The sequence below is a fragment of the Lissotriton helveticus genome, chromosome 6 (genome assembly GCF_964261635.1).
Source record: "Lissotriton helveticus chromosome 6, aLisHel1.1, whole genome shotgun sequence".
Lineage (NCBI taxonomy): Eukaryota > Metazoa > Chordata > Amphibia > Caudata > Salamandridae > Lissotriton > Lissotriton helveticus.
The window spans coordinates 950,486,100-950,505,839 of NC_136067.1; the positions used below are offsets into that span (position 1 = coordinate 950,486,100).

The window sequence follows — 19,740 nt, forward strand, 5'->3', positions numbered from 1 at the left end:
AACAAGCACTCACCCAAGGCGGCGGTCGAAGAGCTGGGGGCGTGTTTTTCGTGCTCTCCCCCTTCCCATTGGCTGGAAGGTAAAATTCCAGCCAATGGGAAGAGGAGAGGGCGGGACTTAAAAAAAGACCCAAAAGCGCCCCCGATTCGCGTTCCGACGGGGAAAGAGTGATTGACAGCCAATTTCTTGCAATGGCTAGCCTCCATTTATGGAGCTAGCCAATGGAAGAAGGGGCGTGTTCAAGTCCCCCATACTGTTCTAACATTAGATTTCGCCCTGGGCGGAGCAACTGCTACGCAGTTGCAACGCCAGGTCGAAACCTAAAAATGATTTTACATTTACCGTTCTAAAATGGTCCTAGCTGGGATAGTAAATTAAAAATGGCAAAATGGTAGCTTGTGCATCACCACATATGTGCATCAGCGTTCATGGTGTCCACCTTGGAATGTTGAAAAAACATTTTAAAACGGCTGCTGTGTGCGTGAGCATACGCCCTGATAGTTTCCGCCACAGCCTAAACAGCCAGGTCTTGAGGAGCTTTTAAAATTTTACAAAATCAGACCAGTGACAGAGATGAAGCGGAAGTTTATTCCAAGTACCTTCCAAAAATGTATATATTCATATGTATTCTAAGTTGTCCTAATTCATCAAAAATAATGTACAGTAAAGTATGATATCTTTCCTGCACATGACACCAATTTCGCACTTAATGCCAATTTAAGCACCAAATCCCAAAGCACTATTTGGGTTGGCACTGTCTTACCACGCGAGCACTGATCCACCTAATACAGTATTTTGTACTACAATCAAATCACTCACAAACACATTTTTATTCTGCGTCAACACCTGTATATCCTTGTTAAAGATGTGAATAGGTACAGAATTAAGAGCATAAATGTCACTCAGAATTATTGTGATACTTTCCAACGTTATTCTCATCAAGACGTACCTCGTATGTCTATGAAACAAAACAGTGTAACACCTACCCTCAAAGCACCTAGAAATCATGGCTTCCTGATAATTATTCAAAATCGAATTAGAATGTTCGCCCTTTAAATTAGGTTTCTGATAAAATAGGTCTTCCCAGTAACTTATTATATGATTAAGGATGTACTTTCTTTTGACTGGGTATTTAGGCCCTCACATTCCATGTGAGACAACTACGATGTATATGCATCAAAAATCGGTAAAACGAGTCCTTATTAGCGAAAAATAAGGAATCGCTAATAAGGAGTCGCATACCGCGATGCAGCAACAGAATCGGTATTTAATACCGAACCGCTAATAATTGTTAAATTTCCGCTAAACACGTTTGCGAGACACCTTTTCAAAGAAGAGCAAATACCGAGGTTGCAAATACCGAATCGGTATTTGCGATTTCGGTAATAGCGATTCACTATTATGCAAATCGGTATTTTACCGCGTGAGGTATTTACTGATTCTTTATTTTTTAAGGGTTTTGGGTTGATGCATTGCATTTCCAGGTTTTGCGTTCGGTATCGGCCTGTTTTACCGATTCGCTATTTTACCGGGAGGTATTTTGCTTGATGCATCTGCCAGTACGTGCTTTAGGTAAGGGAAGGCCGCTTTGACTATGTATTTCACATGCAGCATGTAAACATCGAAAAAGCAACCACACATGCAGTCATTGTCCAAACGTAAAACATGTATTTGCCAACCAGTCTGCAAGGGTACTTAAAAGAGGAACAAGTTACCCAACTAATGAAAACCCCTTTAGCCCAAACAGCACTATCATGTGCCCATAATTGGACAACACAATTGGAGCAAATGGTAATACAGTGCAGCCATATACAGAATGTTTCATCTCACAAAATAACATATGTATGGACGTTGCAGAACACTTACACTGATCAATGAGCTCCCAATGCCCAAAAGTAACAAAAAAACATAAAAATAATAAGAAAACACCAACTAAACATGCACAACAACATACCAACATTGTGTCCACAAATCAGAAGCTAAGCACTTGAAATCAAATTATAGAGAATTACAATAAAAACTAAACTTAATTGTGCATATCGAATGCTAACATCTTGCTCACCCTGCACAATCTTAATGCCGTGGCTGCTTTCACAAGGATTACACATTTCTGACCGTTACTACATGCCAAACTCTCCTCAATAATAAGAAGCCCAATACTAGTGGGACAGAATGGTGTGAGGCATTTACTGCATTTGATAAAAACAATTGCCGTAAGATGCAAAGTTTTTATCAGGTGTGGTGGATACCTTCTATTCCAAATATTGCCAAGACCACAGAGGAATTATATATGGTGTACCTAAATTAACATGTATCAAAATACAAAATGCATTTTTTCCTTGCTGACTTGCTAAAGTTTATCGGGGAGGGGCGTGGCCACGGAGGCGACCGAGATGGCCGCATCAGCCTGAAGCTCTGCCGGTCGGGCTGGAATGTTGCCGTTAAAGCTGATTTACTAGCAGGGGCGGTGGGTGACATTTGAAAGTGGTGGGGCGCATTGATTTTCATACAGCACCGTAGCGAGTGAGCGTAGCGAGCGAGCCCGAACCCCATAAGGGGGGTTTGGGGGGATAACCCCCCCCAAGAAAATTTTGAAAAAAAAGAAGAAAAAACGTGCATTTTCAAGCAAATTTGAGAAAGCAGGAAGGTTAATAAAGCAATTGTGAAAGTGCAGTTATTACATTAATAGATGGCATAACATAGGCTTTACATGAGCACTAGTTTCGTAACATCAAAGTGAACCCCTAAGTCCAAGCATTTATTTAACATTGCTCAGCAGTCTGTCACCAGAGTCAAAGGAAGCAAATATTTTATGTATGCTGCTGGAAAAACCTCCAAAACCTGCCAACTTCCTCTTAATTGATGTCTGACTCCTGAATGGCAAAGACACCCACTTGCATTAAATATGTGTATCTCGGTGGCAAGAACCGGCTACATGGTGCACACAAAGATCACGCTAAAAGTTATGGGCACACCGAGTCCACCTCGAAAATAAATACCAGCTTGAAATACCATGTTTTAACAGTGTGGCTCACGCTCGCACCATGCACAGCTTGAGGCAATTAAATAAAGGCATGTCAGTCGCAATGATTTAGATTATCAGCTTTCCCAAAGTGCTAAAACAAATGCCGTCCTGAACCATTTGTTGTCATTCATTCCAAATTTATTCCAACAATCAATGTCATACATAACAGCGCCATGAGATCCAACAGGGTGATATGTCTGCGCCCAATAAAAACCATTAATAATAATAATAATAATAATACAGGGCTCTCTCAGTCTTCCTAGTTCCACGCTGTTAACTAAATGATCGCAGGGAGTAACCTGGGCCTTGTGTTGGAGTCAATTTATGACTGAGTCAAAACTGCAAGAGTGTCAGGCAGATGGGGCTTAGAGCTGCCAAAGGGCCACCCTGGGGAACCTATGTGGCCAAATGGAAGGCCCATGGGACAAAAACAAGCCAAACACTAAAAGCACCTCCTAGGGGAACAAAAGACAGCCTTTTCAACCGTAAACACAGTACATTATGCACAATAATTACCTTGCATGGTATAAGACACATTTTTGGATTCAGCATTTAATCAAAAGCGCGTGTCAGACCCACCAATTAATTGGATATATTGTCTCCCAAGAATCCATCTCCTGGATGACTTTGCACTCTGCTATAGCCAGGGCCACTGGAATTATTACTAGATGCAAATTACAAAACTAGTCTGAAGCAGGCAAGGGTACGGGACAGGAGAGGGGTGTTTGGAAGGGTACATGGGGTGTTTTAATACAAATATATAAAAATAGAAAACAGAATCTACACTCACATGCATACACGCATTCACACACACAGCCAGAGGTATAATGTAGATTAAAGGGAAATTCAAAGTTGTTCCCATAACCCTGTCCTCTATGGAGAGTAAACAATCTGCGCAGATAATTGATGCAAGCTGCGGCTGCTGTTTACTTTCCAGCTGAAAGTCAGTAGCAACCAACACACACAAATAAACCGATCAACGGCTGAAAGATTCATCAATAGCCCGCAGACGTCCAAACACAAATGCAAATCCATTCTGCAGATGGGAATTGTTCAGAATGCGTCTGTCTGGTTGCATGAGTGAGCATGATGTAGTGCACTCCTCAGCATGAAGTGAATCGTGATGTGAGGCAATGAAAAACACCAGTATGTGAAACTGCAGAAGTAGTTGCAGGAAAAAAGGACAAATCATTTTCAATACCATCACAGATCGTGCGTGCATATTTACCCAATACTCTTGGGTGCTCGCTGCGAGGTGCTGTCATTCTTTGCATTAACACTCGGAAATATAAGCAACGATATTTCCCTTGAAAAAACATGCAGAACACCGAGGACTCCTGAACGCAAACCATGTCAATTTGAATTGGACATTCGTTCCCAAGTCTGACCTGCGTGACAATGCAGTTGGATGCATGGTTTCGCAAATGACATTGAACCAATTATTTTGATGCATTCCTTACAGTTTTCAAACTGCCTTTTATCGATATGTAAATATAACATAAGCCAACAGGTGACTTGGCATAATGTGCAGACCACTAACAGTGGGGGCAAGCTGCGCGCCACCAGCAACAGTCAAAACCACCACTGCTGTAAGATGTAGCTAGAAACAGGACCAGCACACGTTATTCTCACGATCCAAGCTGCAGAAAGTGACCTAATGACTTCCAGCCACCTCAAATGCACAACTCCTTATTTTAGCGTCTCCTGCCTAAAATTGCCTTTGCTTCAATAGGTCAGTGTGGAAAATGCATCCCTCTTTTTCCCAAACACTCCCACTTTACAGCTTCAAAATGTTGCCATGTACGCAGCCCAGTGTGCCCTTGGTTACTCCTCAGTGCCAATGCTACCCCTGGTTCCTGGCAAAATGAAAGCAGCAGAACAGGCATTGGCAAAGCCAATATGTCTCACCTATGCAAGATCTAACCTCATTTTTTATTTAGGCTGGTTGCATAGCTGCTGTGCAACATGGCTTGAGGTCAAGAAAAAACAAGCATTTGTAATGCAATAGGTCTTGCATTGGCGAGAGTTTAAGCTGTAGGCATTGTAAATGACAATGCTTTTTATTTATCTGTTTTGATAATTGACACATAAATAAAAGCCATTGTCATTTACAATGCCAATAGCTCAAATTTTTGCAAATGTGAGACATATTTAATTTCAAAGAAGCGGCTGCCGTTGTGCCGGGCTGCTTGGAAAGTGAAAGCGCGCATGGCGCTCTGAATGTTGCAGGAGGCTAGGTCGTGCCTGCAGTAGGAGAAACTCATTAAAGAAAATAGTCCTTACAGACTAAATAAGACGTACTGTGTAAAAGAAGTAAAAGGGTCAGTCCTCATGGGAGGTTAAAAATGAAGACAAGGCGGTACTGGAGGGACTAACAAGCCTATTAACGAATCTGAAGCCAGCATTTACAAAGGACAATGACAAGCCAATGAAAAATATGGGCAGAGAGTGGGCAGAGCTTCAACGCCATACTTGAATAGAGGCTTGACCTAAAAAGATGCTATGACTAGGCCAGAGTTGGAGTCATTGTGTTTTTTTCAACTGAAAGAATGTTGCACAGCAGCACGGGAAAGTGGAAGCCAATCAATGGTGAGTAATTTGTTAACAAAATATTTCGGCAACAGTGCATGCCTTGTCTCAGGCGAAACCGAAGTAAACAGGACTTCAAGTACCCCGCATGCTCTTCTATGGTTTCCATTCCTTCCTCAAGCAAAGAGTAGGCTTTTGCTGGCTGATGGCAGAGAGCAGAATCAATCCTTCCAAGTCATTAGGGGTCAAAGGGTGGCAGGTCACTTCCACTACCCCTTGGGAGCCACGGAATGCACATTCCAAGTCCTTATGATGGGTAAAGGATCCATAAAACATTCACTTAAGTGTCTTGTACAGTGTGCAAACGTGGCATCTATCTCTGAATGCTCTGGACAAGACACTAAACCATTGACAAATCCATTGCCCTCTTCTACTCCTTTCAAGAATAAAAAAGTCATTTTCCTCTCTAAATGTATACATTAAACAATGGATTAAAAAAAGTAAAAACATCCCCGCTTTTCCTTGTTGACTATATGCCGTCGGCTACTAAATCCTTAGCTCCTCTCAAAAAGAATACTTCAGTGTCCACTCTGCCCTGTACAGGTCTCCTGCATCAACCGTCCCATAATCTACCCTGTGAACAAATCCCTCCCATAGCACCAACACCTCTCAATAAAACTCTCCCAGAACGCAAATTCTGTCAACCCAGTACTTCCACAGCACGCTTCAAACACATCCCTAGCCAATCCTTCCCCCCGCCCCAACACATTTCTTATAGCTCCACTGCCCAAACCCCATCCAAATCCCCTCTATATACATCCCGCCAAGCCCTACACAGCCCTCCTAGAGACCTATCCCACCAACACATACCTCCAATCACTCCCTCCGCCAATCCCCTTCCACAGCGGTCTTTAAATAAAGCCCTGCTGCATCCCCCACAATACAAGGCTGCATTCCCTTGGTCCTACACTCCCTCAAATAGGACCCTGTATTACTAAAAGGAATAATAATTAAGTCTAGCAGAGGCACAAGTTTGTGGAAAATCAGGGAGGTTGTTTTTTGGAATTCATGCACATTGGAGAGCAAGGTTTTGTCATGTCGATTGTGCAAGGGCAAATAAAAAAAAATGCAACGTTAACTCGCTGATTATTTTGCTGATCATATATTTTTGTGTGGCCCCAGTCTCTGGTGTAATTTTCCATTTCACGTGTTGCGTGTTTCTATCCTGATACCTGAACACAGAAGGTCCCAGTCTGGCACACTCATCATCCTACACCTCAAAATATGACCCGCTCGGACTTCAATCTCCCTTGTGTACTCTCCTAATGCAGAGAAGAGGAACAGGGGCTGCAGTTTTGGGAAGGGGGTGGGGGTTTATATGCTGACAATGCAAGTGGGCGTGCCAACCGACTCCCACTCCCCCTCGCTCTTTCAGGATTATAATAACCATCAACTTTGTTTGTTTCCTTGGTGTGAACAATGACCCCCCTCAACTTCGTTATATTAGTGCTGTTATACATTTAGTCTAATCAATCTACACCTCGTGGTAACGTAACGGAAGGGTATCTTGGAGCTGAAATAACAGATGATTAAAGTTACCCAATTCAATGGTACTCATTTTGCGGACCTCTGGAGGATGAAAGGCTGACTGGAGACCCAGGATTGGAACCTGTGACCATGAGGTCAAACACAGACCATTTGAGTACGTGCATTAACCCACTGAGCCTCCACATAATAAAGCACATAGTGCAAACTTCCATCTTTTTGCAACATTATGGATCTGAGGTTAAAACTGCTGACATATTTCTTCACACACCATGAACTGTGCCAGGGCCGGACTGGGAACTGAAAGCAGCCCTGGCAAATTTTGGCAGACCAGCCCCCATAAGGAGCATAACGAGCAAGAGCACCGAGCAAGCAGACCACTGCTAAGGGAGTTGGGAAAAATTTGGAAAACGAAAGGCCAAAACAATGCATTTTTCAATTGACAAAGCCAATAGCTTGTTGTAGGCGTAATGTAACTTGTTGCACTATATATCTGGATACAATGACAGAACCAGCAAAATACCAGTTGGGCAGCACACTATGCTAAGCACAGATGTATAGCTTTCATGTTTTTAAAGCACACAATTAATTACATCAGCCACACTGCTTTGAGAGACCTGTTTTTCATCCCACTTAAAGTCCTGCCTGACAAGCCTCATCAGATGACGTTTTGCTTGTCCCTGAACCAGAGACTGAAAAGCGCAAGGTCATGGTCACTAATCACTTGCTGATTCGTAAGGTGATGTGCAGCCAGCTCACGAGTAAGATAGATCCAATTCAAACTGAAGAGGCCAGCAGGCCTGAAGTACAAGGCGTCTGTTACAAAGGATTGGATGGTTTATTGGTCCTCATTCAGTATCTCTTTTTACCTGTGTGGCTTTTGGGGGATGTCATGTGGTAGCTGTCACAACACTTATTTGAACGAGCTCCTAAAACCATTCCTTCATATCCTTTGCACATTTCCCACCACAAATCCCCCCCTTACTACCCCTAGCATCTCTCATCTAGTTTCATATTTCTTCTCTATTAATCTTTACGTTAAATAGGATTTATATTTCTCACTGCCCTCTCTCTTAAATCACATAATTATTTATTGAGCGCCCATTGGCAACAACAATACGAGTTACTTTCAAAATAATTGTGTGAAAATCAGACGGTGAGACCTACATCACAGTAGGAGAACTTTTCCAAGTGCTAGTTTAAGGAGCACCGTGAATATTCCTGCGTCAATGGTCCCGGTAGTGTACATACTGCGCTGTTGAACCAATGGTCGGATGGATGCATAACAGTGCACGATATAGTGCAATTGCAATCCGATTCAAAACCGCTGCCGACAATCGGCAAGCCCAGGCAAGAATGTTTGTTGCCCCCAGAAAATAAACTCCTTTTGTCCTATGAATGAAAACTCAAGATGTTTCGAAGTCAGAGATTAATTTCCCAAAAGAAATTGTTGCAAGGTTGAAAAGGGCACTTGCCTATCAGCACTGCAGTCACAAATGCTGCTGTCACAAGTGTCTTGTTTTAATACTTTGCTCACTAGAGAAGGACTCTGATGCGCTGAAATTCTAATGTGAACAATTGTAGGCGCAGAAAACAGGAAACTGCTGTTTTCCATTTCGATGCTCGCCCTAACGGGTTGTCACACCATGCATCAGGCTAAACATGCATGATATCATTATGGCCTCAAAAGCAGCGAGGAGAACATGCCCGGCTTGAAAAGGTGACGCAGTCATTGTGGCACATGACTAAAGCAGGACGAGGGGCTGGTCAGAACACGTTTGTCCAGTTTCCCTCTGACTCTGTTTTCTTCATTGCCAGGATAGAGCCCCTCTCCCTGGTCTAGGCGGCCGGAGACTCCTGTGGCGCCCACGGACATGGATGGCATTTGGTATCTGCCCTGCAAGGACCCCTCCTGAGCCCTGAACATTCAAAGGGAGGCGGCGCCTGCACTCAGGGCCTGGGGTGTCGATGAAGGGGCCCTAAAAGGTGAATACATGCATCATGCCAACTTAGCCCAGAAGGCATCAGCTGCACTAGCATGGATGGGCTTCAGAGCGCACATGTCTGTTGCACTTACTTCCCTGGCATAAGCTGCGCCCCCAACAAGCAAGAATCAGGACTGTGCAAACGTTAAAACTTCATGCAAATGTGGTGCTCCGGAGGCTATGTCATATTTATACCTTGCATTATATCCACGTGCTTGCAGTCTACCATGACGGTTTTGACTCTGGATTCTGGAACACTGTCACAGACATGATTCTGATCGCCGAGACTTTCTTACCGGCCTGTGGTGTGAACGGGCCACGGGGGTTTGTCCTGAAACCCAGGCTGAGGCTGGCAGATGAATTATTTAATTTACACTGTACACAACATGGAAAGAGACAAAATGTAAACTTTCCTTACCTGTACTAGTGTGACGCCGGTGACGGTGAGGCGGGGGGAGTCACACACGGTCTGCTGCTGCCTGCGCACGCCAGGCTAACGTCACAGGGGCGGGAGTCAAAGTCAGACAGTGATTGGCCTGCACTGGACCAGCCAATCCTGGCGGCTAGGAGGGCACCAGACTGCTCGCCCTTTCTCCCTTTGAAACCCCGGGGGCTGCGGCCCGCCCCCTGGTACTCTCTGTAGGGGAACTTCAGCAGGGGCTGCATCTGCGCATGCTTGCGCTAGGTGCTAGACTGAAATTTACTTGCGCAGTACTGCTGCAGCTGAGTGGACTGTCACTCAAGCTGCAGCAGGCCCAGCCCCCCCCAACCCCTCCCCCTGCGCACTCCGGAAAAGTCAGGTGCCGTGCCTCCTGTAACGCTCGCGATCAATTTTTATTTTACAAAAAATAATTATTATAATAATAATATAATATAATATAATTTATAATAATTATAATTATAAAAATAATTTTAGTGGGGCTTAGTGGGGCGTGGGGCTACGCCCCTACGCCCCAATGGACGCACCGCGCCTGTTTACTAGCTCCGTTAACGCAGCGGACACCTTACTGCAGGTCCCGGAACATGTAGAGCTGCATCGGATGCCTGTGGCGGTGCACCATTTTCCCCAGGACGGCTGCAACGTGGACCGGCGAGGAAGGCTGGCGCGACCTAGCGGCCTGCATTGCCGATGGAGACCGTGGCCGTCGGGTTGGTGAGTTCTGCCCCGATGCTCGCCCTGTCGCTGCCTGCCGCTTCCTGACTTTTCCGCTTGTGGGCTTTCCTCTTCCCTCCCCCCCTGCCATTCCTCCGGCCTGGCCTCGCCGCCGGCGGTACCCTCACTGGGCATTGCGGCCTTGTGGGCGGTCCTAAGCCGGGGCCTGTCGTACCTGGTTTGGCCGGGTAGGGGGTTGGGTTGGTGGGGAGGCCCCGATGCCTTGACGGGGCGGCGGCGGTGCTGGTGTTGTTGGGTGTGTTGGCTCCCCCTCCCCGGCCCCTCCTGTGTGCATGATGGCCTGTGAGCTGTGGAGGCCGGCCATGGGAGTCTTCTTTATGATTTGCACCGAGTTGTTGGCTCTGAGTTACACAGTGCTGAGGAAACGCTGGAGCTGCTGGCTGCCCTGGGTCCCCACTTCAGATTGGGTGTCTACTGTTAAACTGTGTCCTAGGCCCACTACAGTTACCGGCGCCGTCGCGCCTGGCGCGATTTTCAACGTCACTCCTGCCATGAAGACCTGCGGCCCTTCTATCGCCTGAACCCATCCCTGTGCTGGTTGCAAAGGTTTCTCCCCTCGCTGCTGTTCGGGTACGTCTCCTTGCTTCACTTGCTGCCTGAAGTTATTGTGCATGCCCGTCCTGGGTGTCATCCCTTTGATTTGCCTCGAGCTGTTGGCTCCAATTTACCCTCTGCAGGAGCAATATTGGGAACGCTTGCTGCCCTGAAACCCCGCTTCAGTCTGGGTACCTGCTGTCGCACTGTGACCTAGGCCTACCACGGTTTCCGTCATCACAGAGCCTTGCGTGATTTCACACAGCGCACTTGCCGTGCAGACCTGGAGCCCTACTAACGTCCGAGCCCACCACTGTGCTGGTCGCAAAGGTTTCTCCTATCTCTGCTGTTCGGGGACTTCTCCTTGCTCCACTTGCTGTCTGCTGTCATTGTGCATGCTGATTCGCGGTGTTTGGCCCTAATACACATTGTGGCCTGGCAGTTCAGCTGTCATCACACCGCTTGATTGGCGATAACTCCTCCGTCTTCTGTGCTCTTTCATCGTCAGACCCCTTTTCTCTCTTGGCAAGATGGTGAAGAAGGACCAAAAGCAAAGTAAACTGCAGTTCGACAAAGCCGCTGGCACCCTGTCGGATGTCCCTACCGGTCAGTCAGATGAGGCTGCGGTCCCTCACGATGTTGAAGACCCAGCCTCCCTATCCACGGCCATGTTAGCCGAAATGAGAGCCGGGTTCAAGGCATTAGATGGCCGGTTTGATGAACTGGACAAAAAGCTGGCTGACATGGGGTCTAAAATTCAAGCGCATGATCGGCGACTGGATGTCGTTGAGGCGAGAGTGTCGGACGTCGAGGACGGAGCTGCATCCTCCTTGAAGCGGCTGGATAGGATGGAAAAGATCCTCAAGGACGTGGGTATCAAGAACAAGGACTTGGAGGCCCGCAGTCGCCGCAACAACGTCCGTATCATTGGAGTTCCGGAGACGACAGCAACTGGCCGGATGGACACTTTTGTGGAACAACTTCTGGTGGAACTATTCGGCAGGGAAACGTTCACGCCGGGCTTCATGGTTGAGCACGCCCACAGGTCGCTGGGGCCTCGACCCCGGCCGGGCCTTCCCCGTGGCCCATCATTGCCAGGCTCATGAATTTCAGAGACAGAGATGCCGCTCTCTGCGCTGCTCGGGACTTGGGAGACGTCCAGTGGTAGGGTAATAAACTGGATTTCTTCCCGGATTTTACCGTCATGGTGCAGGAGGCAAGGCGTAAATACCAGGTGGTCAAGGCTGCTTTGAAAAACCTGGGTCTCAGGTATGGCATGCTGTATCCGGCAAGGTAAAAGGTGGATGTAGACGGCAGGTTACGGATGTCTGACACTCTGACTGAAGCGCAGGAATTCTGCCAGGAATACAAAAAGAACCGGGCAGGGGCATCTGGTGTGCCGAGATCTGCTTCCCCGCCGCAGGAGAATTCCCAGAACAGTGTTGAGCTTTTCTCCCTATCCGGGACTGGCTGATTGATTTTTCTTAGTATTTCACTGTGTTCTGCTGAACGTAAAATGTTCACTCATCTTTCTCTTCAATGCAATGATGTTCTTTGTTCTATTGCCCGGCTGGCGTGGCGTTGCCATGCCCTATGGTGAATACCATAGTGCCTTTATTTAGCATTGTTGATTTGCTATGTGGGCCCTTTGCTTCTATAGATATCTTACTTGTTGCATTGTACACGCACTTGTCTAGTTATTTTGGGGATTGCCTCTTTGGGGTTTACAAGAAGCTGGGTGGTGGGAGGGGGGGATTGTTGGTACAGTTCTTATGGTTTTGGCAGTATATTAGATCCAGTTGTGATGGTATGGCATGACTCAGGCAAGCATTGTGACACGTTTGCTGCTACGATGTTTCAATGGTTAAGTTAGGGAATGTGCCCGGTCCTTCCGGGCTGTCGCTGATGACATGGAACATCCAAGGCCTAAACAACACTAGGAAACGTAGGCAAGTCCTCCATTATATTGTACGATATAACACAGATATTGTTTTTATGCAGGAAACGCATTTGTCGTCTTCGGACCACACTTCGGTTGCGGCAAGTTGGGGTTCTCATTGTTTTTTTTCCCAATTAGAGTCGCTATGCTCGGGGGATTGCAATCTTCATACACAGGCGAGTCCCTTTTGCTCTGTATAACACATTACTGGACACTGAAGGCCGCACCCTGATCGTCACTGCCTCCTTGGTGGGGCATAAGGTTACTTTGGTTGGGGTTTATGGCCCTAATGTGGACTCCCCCGCTTTTTTTCATGACTTGCAGGTTCGTCTCCTATCCCTTGACCCCGGGCTATTGATCCTAGGGGGTGACTTCAATCTACTACTAGACCCAGTTAGGGACATCACCGCCACTTCTCCCGATATGAAGCCCAGTGTCCGGCAAGCCCTCAAGGACATATGTGTTCATTTTTCCCTGATAGACGTTGAGCTCCAGATGCATGCACACCTTCCGGACTTCTCACACTACTCGGGGTTTCATAACACCAGGACCAGGATAGATTATTGGTTGGTCTCTCCCGGGGTGGCGGGCTGGCTGGATGGTATCCTTACCCTCCCCCGCACACTCTCGGACCACTCTCCAGTGGTGTTAAGGCTGAGTGTTCCCAGAGCGGGGGTTACGAGAGGCAGTGGCGGTTCCCAGGAAGCGCGTTGTTAGATTTGGTTTTTAATGAGGAGGTTAGGCAAGCGATTGTAGATTACTTTGACATCAAGACTGGGTCAGTAGACACGTTGGCGGCTTTAAGGCATATATTAGAGGAATCTGCATTGCCAAGCGCACTTGAGTCCTGCGAGATCTCCGATCCACTCTGAACCGCATTGAAAAGGATATCTCTGCTTTAGACCGCGAACTGCTTGCCGCGACATCTGCCACTGGGGAGGTTAGACAGTTAGCATTGCTGCTTGACTTTAGAGAGGCGGCGGAACGTGAGTTGCTGTTCTTCAGTAAGCAACATGTGGCGCTGCGATATGGAGAGGGCGAGCGTCCGGTAAATTGTTAGCAAATACTTTACGCCCCCCGCGAGACTCCGCATACATCACTGAAATGACTGGCCCTGACGATGTCCCACGGTATTCTACCCCGGATATTTGCGGCCATTTCCTTTCCTATTATAAGACGCTCTATACTTCCAGGCTTACTGGGGATCTACGGGAGCAGGGGGATTACCTGGCGGAAATCGCATTAGTATATTTAGAACGTTACATGCAGGACTTTCTGTCAGTCCCCATTACCACAGACAGTATTGTGGAGGCCATCGATGCTCTACGAAGCTCTTCGGCACCCGGACTGGATGGGTTTTCGGACGATTTTGATAAGGCTTATAAGGACATCCTGGTTCCGCGGCTAGTGGAGGTGTATGCGCTGGAGGTGGGCATCCTCCCCCCGACATGTACGGAAGTGGTCATTATTCTCCTTCCCAAACCTGGGAAGGATCCTAAATTGTGTGGCACTTACCGGCCGCTGTCTTTGTTGAACCTAGACTATAAAATCTTGGCCAAAGTCATAGCCATTCGACTGTCCTTATTGATGGAATCTATAATTTCACCGGTACAATCAGGCTTCGTTCCACATAGATCCACCTCCCTTAATTTGATGACCTTGTACACTGTCTTGCATAGGATTGACCCCTCCACACCTGCTGCCGCTATACTCCTGGACGCTGAAAAAGCGTTTGACTCCCTCAAATGGGCCTTTTTTCTGTCTGTTATGCGCCGCATGGGCATGCCGGAATGCTTCGTCTCTACGGTGGCACTTCTGTATACCAGGCCCACTGCCAGACTACGCCTGAACGGCACTCTCTCAGTCCCCTTCACTTTGTCTCGTTGCACTAGGCAGGGGTGTACTCTTTCCCCGCTACTTTTTATTTTGGCCATGGCTCCTTTGGTGCGCCAATTTCAGGAGAAACACTTGCACCGTGGCCTTCAGTTTCGTACGGGCCCCCTCTTAGTCACACTGTATGCTGATGATACCGTTCTCTATGTTCGGATGCCCCATATCAATCTTGAACCCCTGATTTTGGAAATCATTAGGTTCAGCAAATTTTCTGGACTCAGCATTAACTGGCACAAGTTATTTTCCCTCTCACTGCTAGCACGACTGTCTGGGCTTGCGAGTTTCCGTTGGAGTGGTGCAGCGACGCGGTCAAGTATATTGGTGTGCATGTTCATCTTGACACGGCTACTATGATTCGACTTAACTACGGCAGGACGGTTAGCTCGCTGGAGTCCCAGATTGTGAAATGGCTACGTCTTTCGCTGTCTATGGCTGGGAGAGTTGCCATAATTAAAATGGTGGTCTTTCCCCGGTTTCTCTACCTTTTTACTAATATCCCTATCCCCCTGACAAAGACTTTTTTTTCGCAGCTGCGCACGTTATTGTTACGACTCGTGTGGGGGGACAAGACCACTCGCGTCCCCTGGCAGACCCTGACTCTAGGGGGGGGGGGGTTCCGGATTTTTATGTGTACTATCTGGTTGCACAATGTTGCTACGCGCATGTATGGTTTCATCCGGAAGCACGCGTGCCATCCCTGAAACCGGAGGCAGATCTGGTACTTCCGCACCAGCTTCTGACTATCCTCCCTACTAGATTCCCCCGAGATCCGCGAGATGTGCATGTTGGGCATGGAACAGATTGCGTAGGTTGCTGGGACTGGATTCGTTGTACTCGCCGGAGTTGCCTCTGCCTAACCCTTCTTTGCTCCCAATAACAGGGGAAACCTTGGTCCAATGCACCCTGGAGAAATTTCACATTCGCACCCTCGGTGATTTATTCCCGGAGGGTCACGCCTTTTCGATATCGGAGGAGGCCCGATTCAGTGACCGCTCTTTATGGACACGTTTGTTATGATGCGTATTCGCTCCATACTTAGGGCCACTTTCCCTTCCTTCCCTTCCACCCCTGACCCGACCCCACCACTGACATTGCTGATACAGAGCCCTACTGGTGCACACTTGGTTTCAAGGATATACAAACAGTGCTGTGCGCTCCGGCCAGTGTCTGACGCTAGGGTGTGGGCGGCGTGGGAGGGGGATCTGGGTAAACCCATTACCGACGTTCAGTGGGAGCAGTGTTGCAGAGCTACTAAGGAGGTCTCATTGAACAGCAGACACAAGCTTCTCCATTTTAAGTTCCTTCGTAGAATGTATCATACTCCCGCTCGCTCCCATAGAATAGATCACACCAGGCCCCATCATTGCCAGAAATGCTTGGCTCCTTTTGTGATTTTGCTCACCTCATGTGGACATGTCCTAGGATACATCAGTACTGGACTCAGGTCCACTCTGCTCTGGGAGACATGCTATCCATGCAGCTCTTAGCCACTCCTGAGATTGCACTGTTGGGTTATGTGTCCAATTTCCCTCGGAAGATCAGAAGGCTGGCTGCATTGGGCTTCCTATTGGCCAAACGGGAAATCGCGTTGTTGTAGGGTAGTAGAAGTGTCCCCACTCTGCAGGCATGGCTCAGGAGTCTGGCCTTTTGTAATGTAATGAATTGTAAAAGAGTTTTCCACATTAATCCCTAGCTGGTGCAGACCAGTGGACATATGGGGTCCATATAGAGATTACATTGCCAGACACAGGTCGGCTCAGGGGTCTCAAGTGGCCAGTGGAATAGTCCCGGAGGGGGTGGGTTAAGTGTCCACTCTTGACTACACATTAGGGGTAGTGTCTATCGTTGATTATGGTCATTGATCCTTCACGGTTGCTTGGTTGTTTTTAACTGCTGTGCATGCTGTTGTCGAAGGCTGTGATGCCAGAAACCGGTCCCCGGGAGCTTGTTTCCTTCCCAGTATAAGAATTGGCTTGGTAGTTTGGTTTGCCCTGTTCCCATCATGCACTGGGACAGGAACAGACTAATTTGCATATAGCCAGGTTCTGAGCTGGGATGGTGCAATGAGCTAAAAAACAGGTGGTGGATTAAAACCATGATCTCTTGACTTGGTAAGAGTATTCTGCATCATTCAGAAACTCTGTCCATCACCACCCCTTTTTTCCAAAATCGATTTTATCCACACTATGTGTGGGAGGGTATACTCAGACGTGAGTCCCTTGCTCATTGCACCATCAGGATTCAAGCAAACCGGGCCGACGAAGGCTGTGATGACAGAAACCGGTCCCCGGGAGCTTGTTTCCTTCCCAGTATAAGAATTGGCTTGGTAGTTTGGTTTGCCCTGTTCCCATCATGCACTGGGACAGGAACAGACTAATTTGCATATAGCCAGGTTCTGAGCTGGGATGGTGCAATGAGCTAAAAAACAGGTGGTGGATTAAAACCATGATCTCTTGACTTGGTAAGAGTATTCTGCATCATTCAGAAACTCTGTCCATCACCACCCCTTTTTTCCAAAATCGATTTTATCCACACTATGTGTGGGAGGGTATACTCAGACGTGAGTCCCTTGCTCATTGCACCATCAGGATTCAAGCAAACTGGGCCGACGAAGGCTGTGATGCCAGAAACCAGTACCCGGGAGCTTGTTTCCTTCCCAGTATAAGAATTGGCTTGGTAGTTTGGTTTGCCCTGTTCCCATCATGCACTGGGACAGGAACAGACTAATTTGCATATAGCCAGGTTCTGAGATGGGATGGTGCAATGAGCTAAAAAACAGGTGGTGGATTAAAACCATGATCTCTTGACTTGGTAAGAGTATTCTGCATCATTCAGAAACTCTGTCCATCACCACCCCTTTTTTCCAAAATCGTGTATGCTGTTGTCTCCTTCCGCCATGATTTGCAAGGTTGTAGGGGGTTTTGCGAGAAATGTTTGTCTCCAATGTATGACCATGGTGCGCCTCGCTCTTTCATTTTTGCACGTGAATGCATCAGGTTTGCTTTGTCACATTTATACCTTGTCCATGTCAATGCTATGATCTGTAACGTACCATCGCCACAATGCCTGTATGATAAAATTTGAAAATAAAGTAAAAAAAAAAAAAAAAGTTTATCGGGGACGTGCATTGTTTGTGCAGAACATGTAATTTGAATTCCTGTGCAAACAAGTGAGGATTTCCACATTTTACTAGCAGTTGATTAAACATGGATTACTTTTTAGTTACAAAACGGGGTACGAAGATTGTTCTGGTGCACAAGATGACTACTCTACTATGATTTAAAAAACTCTCGCGTAATATTGCAAAGTCCTAGAATATGATGGAAAATTGGTCTTTGAATGCTGTGCATTGAGAACATACCTGTCAGCATTATCAGGAACAGTCCCATGGATAGCAACCATGTGTCCAGCTTGAAGGCCCCCTGGAATTGACATAGCAAATGGAACCCCCTAGGGAAGGTGAGAGCAATTTGAGAAGGAAATTGGGATTTTTCACAAAATCAATTTGTTTTAACAAAACCTCTATATGAAACTACAAATTACTACAATATTCAGTGCAAATCAGTAGCTTTCACAAAACACAGACCACTAACATCAACTTACAATGGCTCCAAAATATGAATATTGCAGTGAATTCACGGAAGAAATTCTGTTTATGAGATTGCAAAGCTCGGATTGTTAAAAAGCAAGGACTCTGTATGATGTTCATCTGAAGCATGTTCTGCGTGTTTAGTAAAAAAAAAAAAAATTTAAAAGCAAGGACTCAACAAACACCCATTACCTGGCAAAGTTGTGTTGCATTAGCAAACTGATGCAGACTAGAAAGATGTAGGAGAGAAGTTACTGAACCGCGCAATCCCTAAACTGAACTTTTAAGATGGTGAGGAGAGACAAAATACAAAAGGGTCATGATAGTGACTCAAAAGTGATATACCTATTTGGTACTGTAATATTAATGCTCATGCCATGCAGAACTACCACTCACAGACCCTTCATTGCAGAAAAATCATCTACATTTAATTACTTTTTCTACATTCCCTAAGGTCCTACAAAAACAAACGTCTGTGTTGAATGACAAAATCCTTACAAAATCAGTGCATTGTGTGCTGGGAGGGAGTACGAGAATCCTTGTAGAAAAGGGTGTTTTTGGGGGGAAACACTTTGAGAACGATAAACTAGTTACAATAGAAGGTGTTGCATGGAAACGTATGGAACATAAGAGTACAGCCAGGTAAGGAGCTTTATGTCTGCAAGAGTCCAAGATTTCCACTTATTCGGAAACATGATTTATAGTCAGTTTACCAAGTTATTGTTTCAACCGGCATTGTTGAAGTGGTTCTAATGAGCCCAGCCCACTTCAGGGTACCTGCATAGTGGCTACCGCAAGCTATGTAATATCTTGACTAACCCCACATACTTTAACTATATATTCCTATTGTGGCATCTAACTTCCTCTCTTACATGAGCTTTAGGCAAATTTAGGTAGGGGGGACAGTTCTAAAGAATGCTGTAGGCATCACACATTAATCCCAAACTCCACGATTCATTTGTATGTGCAGATTTGTTGTTCACAGTCCTAATAAAGGTCAATAAAGACAGATATTCAGTTGGAGATTAGGACCCTCGGCCACTTATTAAAGTGTACTTGCTAGCATAGCATTGTAGGAACCTCCTAAAGTAACCCTTAGCTGAGTGTGATCAAATTCCAGCTCTGTGAGGCTTGTCTTATGAAAGTGGATATCTTGCAGACCATTTACAGAAAAATCCAAGATGGTAAATGCCTTTCTTGGTGGATAGGAGCTCTTCTATCCTGAGAAACCCCACCTTTGATCCCAGAGCAACCCAGATTCCCTTCCCCTATAGATACATCCTGATTCCTATAAAAGAAGAAGAGAAGAAGGGGTCTCCCCCAGAGTGTACACACACTATGACCTAACACAATATCAGGCTGTGCCCCTGATAAGAGAAACTGTACTAGGCATGCAGTGAAATACCTAATCCGATACCAGCCGAGACCTACTTTACAGACTACAGCAGATGTCAAACTTCAGAGGCCAAAAAAGAAAAAAACTGTGGAAACACGCCGTGAATATGTAACTACTTACAAACGAACACG

The 19,740-nt window shown here is 46.4% G+C and overlaps 1 protein-coding gene across 4 annotated transcripts in view; it reads right to left on the reverse strand.

Annotated features, from left to right (window-relative positions):
• The window catches only part of LGALS8 (galectin 8), a 426,674-nt gene that overhangs the window by 258,201 nt on the left and 148,733 nt on the right, over positions 1–19,740 (reverse strand). For 3 of the 4 annotated variants that reach the window (XM_078648605.1, XM_078648604.1, XM_078648606.1), the window contains one exon: positions 17,986–18,074. The exons of the other annotated variant lie outside the window; for it this stretch is intronic. In XM_078648605.1, coding sequence (XP_078504731.1) covers positions 17,986–18,074 — 89 coding nt within the window. The remainder of the gene's footprint in view (positions 1–17,985; positions 18,075–19,740) is intronic. 4 annotated transcript variants of the gene reach the window in all.